At 36.4% G+C, this 5,299-nt stretch overlaps 1 protein-coding gene across 1 annotated transcript; it reads right to left on the minus strand.

The window, feature by feature from the left end:
• Window positions 1–430: 430 nt before the first annotated feature.
• LOC132293377 (probable xyloglucan endotransglucosylase/hydrolase protein 32) lies at window positions 431–2,323 on the minus strand. The gene is made up of 4 exons (XM_059790831.1): window positions 2,000–2,323; window positions 1,813–1,913; window positions 1,220–1,437; window positions 431–949 (listed from the first exon to the last, which is right to left on the minus strand). The coding sequence occupies exons 1-4, from the start codon at window positions 2,196–2,198 to the stop codon at window positions 583–585; spliced, it is 885 nt and encodes a 294-aa protein (XP_059646814.1). The 5' UTR covers window positions 2,199–2,323; the 3' UTR covers window positions 431–582.
• Between the last annotated feature and the right edge of the window lie 2,976 nt (window positions 2,324–5,299).

Here is a 5,299-nt window from a genome sequence, read left to right on the forward strand (position 1 = left end):
AATAAAAAATTCAGCATTCAGATAATTGTTTTTTCATTTTTATTTTATTTCTTTGGGAAGAGAAAGCAAATTACACACTCACAATTTGTCGTTTGAACTCTGAAGTTTCTCTTTGCAAAGAAGAGATAATAGTATGTTAAATAGTGGGACAGTGTTCATATAATACATGAACAACAAAGTGAAAACATCCATCCCCCAATCATAAATTGCACTAACTGTTATGGCATCCAATACCTGCACATGACACAACTTTTTACCTTATTTAGAAATCATAAGTGAATGCACTCACTCAAACCCCATGACCCCATCATCATCCATCTGGCTTCTGTCTCTTATTCACCTCTCATTCTTTGTATGGTCACACTAATGTACACCAATGGTACCATTAAAGCAAACACACACACACACACACACACACACAAGTTTTCAATTTTGTGTTTTTTTTTTTTTTTTTTTTTTTTTTGGAGACTTGGACACTAAGCTAATCCCCCAATAGTTGTAGGACTATAGCACGCATCTCAAGACACCCCAAAACAAGTGCTTGTAAGAGACGTGAAAATATAGAGTAAAAGGAGTTAATTTTTAACCCCAACACTCTGGTGTAAGTGAATGGTCTCTCTTACTGTCCCTGCAATAGTTATACACCATGTAGTGGCTTTGGACCCAACTCATGGTCATCCTCTGCTGGCGGCTGAGGCCGCCGGAGCTATATGGGGAGGCAGAGACCGGTCGACACCAAGCCGCAGAATAGGCAGAGCAACCACTTGCTTTGAAATTGGTGTACATCCCAACAAAGGGTTGGTATCTGTAATCAGCTTTGTATTTGCCATCCTCAGTAGCCCAAGATGAGGCATCCCATATTGAACCATACACCCACATTGGCCTCAGTGGAAAGGTTGTATCACTCTTCCTTGGGTACCTTCTTATGGGCAGATCATCCACGAAGAATCTGAAAAAAAAAAAAAAAAACAAAAAAAAATTCAACAACGAGTGCCAACATTTTGCTTTTTTATGACGACAAAAAGGCAAAGCCAGTGCAAGAGACACCCGCTATTGCACGAGTTAGAGTTAGGTAGGGTCAGACCTGCTATTGTTTCCACTTAGACTTTTAAATCACAATTGAGCAACCAATTTTAATGTGATACAAACATTTATTAGGTTCAAAAACATGCATATTAGTAACATATAGTAGTAAATTGGCAATGATGAAGCCACTTACATAATCTCCTTAGGACTCCACAATACAGCATAGTGATGAAAATTTTTTGTGGGATCAAACCATAAATGAAACTTCATCTCTCTCCCAATAATTCTCCCATCCCCACTGCCTCTGATATAAACATTGGTCTGCAACGTGTATGGCTTCCCAAAAGTTGTGCCAAGAAATTCTATATCCACCTCGTCGTGAAACCCCGGATGAACTTCATTGTTGGAAAGCTGCCATTGCACAATTTATCAACAGGGGATATAAAAATTGAGCCTCTAAAAATTATATATACTAAATTAGACATTTATATAATTAACATTATAACATGTCACAAATATGTATTTCACAGTACGTAATTGTGTCATTAGGAGAGAAATTAAGAGGGTAAAATTGTAAAACATGAAGAATTTAATAAGACACAATGATTAATACTAATTCACCAACTTTACCAGTCATATTGATTAAACATTTATACGTACGTACAGACATTCGTGCAACATTAATTAATAATAATAAATATATGCATAGATATAGTAAGTATTAAGCTCATAAACAGGATAACTTTTGCTAAAAACAATAGAATTCAGATTTAGTCCATTTCTCACATAGAAAGCTGTTATCACTCCTGCAGTATAACCAGGTTGGAGTTTGATGGAGGCACCAAAATACCCGGATCGAAACGGTCGAACAGACTTGAACCCACTTCCTATAATCAGAAAACAATCAAGAAAATGGAAGAAAATCACCAAGAAAATGAGAAAATTGACACGAAAAGTTGTAGCTAAGTAAGACCTGAAGTACTATCAAGCCAAATTTTTACTCCACTATTGCCCAAACTTTGATGCTGAGGACCCCATAGGTTTCTAAACCCTTGGTAAAAGGTCATGGACCTAAATTTGGAACTTGGGTAGTAGCCAGGAGAAGGTGGCCAAAAACCAACATTGCTTGAAGGGAACATAAGAATGAGAAAGAGAGAGAGAAAGAAAGCCATAAAATTGGAATGAAGATGAGGAGGATCAAGAGACTATATTGAGAAAGAGGAATTATTGTGATGTGTAAATGCAGTGAGAGAGAGAGAGAGAGAGAGAGAGAGAGATAATTGATGACAAGTTGTATGTGGAGAAAAGGGCATGGCAGTACACTTGATATAAATAAAAAAGATTAGTGGGGCCCAACATTATAAGGTGATACGTATACGGTTATATATATGAATGATATCAACAGCATCTAGGGTTTGATGCATGATTACAGACAAAGTAATAAGTAGAAAGTATTGAGAATTATTTAATGTTTCTTCATCACAACTACTTTTCCCCTTTATGGGAAAATCTGTTAGCTTTGGTTGCATGGCTGGAAAAGCATTGTAACGAAGATGAGCTGTGAGCTGTGGAAGAGGTAGATGGGTACCTATTAAATGTGCCCCTATTGTGTTGCATGTATAGTTTTGTGACTCCGTGTTGTATTATAATTTATATAAGATGATTTGATTATTAATATATGTGGAGCGTTCAGCTTCAAACGTCTGTAGGTGCGAGTGATCACAGTCGTCTTTAAAGTATAACGTTATATAATACAGTGATGAGTATTACCTGAGACTCTTTACTCCTAGAAAAACTTGGACTTAGTGCTCTAAGTCTCTCAAGACTAAATCCTTATTGAAAGCAACATGTTTGTTTGTCTCGGTCATTAAAGCACCAATTTGAATTATCCCAATTAGTGTACCACTACATGTATGAGCGATCACAGTTATTCATGATACATCGCAATGTGTGGTGCATCGCAGAGAATCTGAAGTTATAATTTTGTGACTCCACAGAAACATGGACTTAGTGCTCCAAGTCCCTTACCCTGTATCCTTATTGAAAGCAACATGTTTGTCTGTCTCAAGCCTTTAATGCACCAAATTTGAATTACCCCAACTAGTGTAATCTTTTTACCTTGCCACTATTTCAATTACTAAAGATTCCGGCCGGTGGAGGACCAAATGTGGGTCAGATTCTGATTTCATTGATTGTAAAATGCGAATTGTGATATACTTGATCCTGAGAGGTCCATTAATGGGGACGGTCATGAGGCATTTTCTAATGGGACCAGACAGTACAATTTTGATTATTATATAAAAAGCAGATTGGAAATGTAATAGACTTGTGAAATGAACTCTTGATAAGAATGTATATGAAATGGTGATTGATAAATCAAATTAGTCCATACATTGTCACACCTAATTAAATTATGGATAAGTTTGTTTCATCCCTGAAAAATAGAGATTGCTTGAATAATTGTTCAACATAATATGAGAGAAGAAAAAATTTGAACAGTCAATTAATTTTGGTTTTTCTTAATTTCCAACAAAATTGGGAAAAAAAAGAAGACCACATGTTCATATTATTCATTAATTTCAGTTTAAACCAAACACTATAAAATAATATTCGACATCTGCAGGATTCTCATGACTTTGGAGGAAAAAAATTCTTACACTTTGAGAAATTTGAATAGTTAATGAGCATTTCAAGTTTTATTGTGATTTGAAGATTATGAGTTCGAGTCAAGAAATAATATTTTCGAATCCAAAGATAAAATTGCACACATCTAACTTTTTAGGAATCCCACAATAGAGGAAGCAAAACTTTGTTGCAGAACATACATAGTAGTTTAATTACTCTAAACATTGCTAGTGACACATGATCAACAATTTTTATTGACAGTAGTAAGAATCGGACTCTTAATCTTACCTCTTTGAACATTAGAACTTTTTTTATTGTGTGTCACTAATGTTGTGGGCTTCAAGTCTGAACCGAATCGGCAAAAAAAGATTGAGATCATGGACTGGTATGGTACGTTGCCTACAATATTTTGTGTCTATAATATGGAGGCGTACGACACTAGCACAATAAAGATCAAGACCTACCACCAATTATCAAATTAATTAAATCACATAACTAATTTTTTTTTTTTTTTTTTAAAAAAGACTACTAAGATTTGGCATGTCCAGAACGATTATTTATTTATTTATTTATTTTTGTCCAGAACGATTTTAAGCCTCTTGATTTTAGTGAATCAAAAGATCACACAACCATCAACATTGCCTACCGCCTCCCTCTCCCCCTCCCTCTCTCTCTCACTCTTTTGCACTCGCCTCCCCCTTCATTCTCTCCCTTTGTTTTGCTCCCCACCCCCTCCCATGGGACGTAATAAATTTGACGTGTTGTACATAGTCATTCGGTGGGTGGTTTTTTGTACCGTTTTGTTGTTATTTTGTTAAATCTACTCATATTAGGCTTGTTTCTGACTTAACGGAGTAGATTTGCTTTTTGTTTTTAACTAGATCTCCGATTTATGTCTGGTTTTGTTGTCCCCGCCTCTGTGTGGGTTTTGTGATCCTCGCCTCTGTGTGGGTTTTGTTGTCCCTGCCTCTTGTGCAGGGTTTGGAGGGTTTCTTCTCTATCGGCGGCGCCTTGTGAATGCAGCTTTGAAATAGTTACCTTAACGATGGCCTGATCTGTAAGTCACTATCGTTGCTACTTTCCTCCCTTGGTGGTTTGCTGGTCACTCCCATTGTTGCTTTCATCCCTTGGTGGTTCGCTGTTGCATTGTTTCTTAGTAAATTTGAAGCCTGTTCTTTCATTTTTATTTTATTGGTTCATGATTTGTTTATCTTTATACGACCATTTATAACTTTCTCTGAAAATGCCTTGTCGTTATTTTTTTTTTATTGGGAGGTTTAAAAAAAAAATACCACCATGTTTGACCTGTAGCTAATTTTGATGCTTTGACCATCGCCTGCCCAAAAACTGGTACGTAATGTGGACCTACAAAACCATGACTTTAGATATTACAGCTTCTTTTTTGGACTGAAAGATTTACACCTAAGAGGTTGTACTGTTGTGTCGGCCATACATAGCCCACATATATATATATAAATACAAACTATAGGAGTAGTATTTTGTACACACAGAGATATAGATCCGAGAAGGGAAAGGGATGGGCCCATCCAAACCTACCGACAGAAATAAAAATAATTAAATTTCAGGAAGCCCGACTATTGGTTTTCATGGTTTGTGCCTAGGGGTGGTAACAGAGCGGGTTTGAAGC

The sequence above is a fragment of the Cornus florida genome, unplaced genomic scaffold, assembly GCF_030987335.1.
Source record: "Cornus florida cultivar Cherokee Brave unplaced genomic scaffold, ASM3098733v1 CherokeeBrave_3.0.0_Hap2_Chr02, whole genome shotgun sequence".
Classification (NCBI taxonomy): Eukaryota; Viridiplantae; Streptophyta; class Magnoliopsida; order Cornales; family Cornaceae; genus Cornus; species Cornus florida.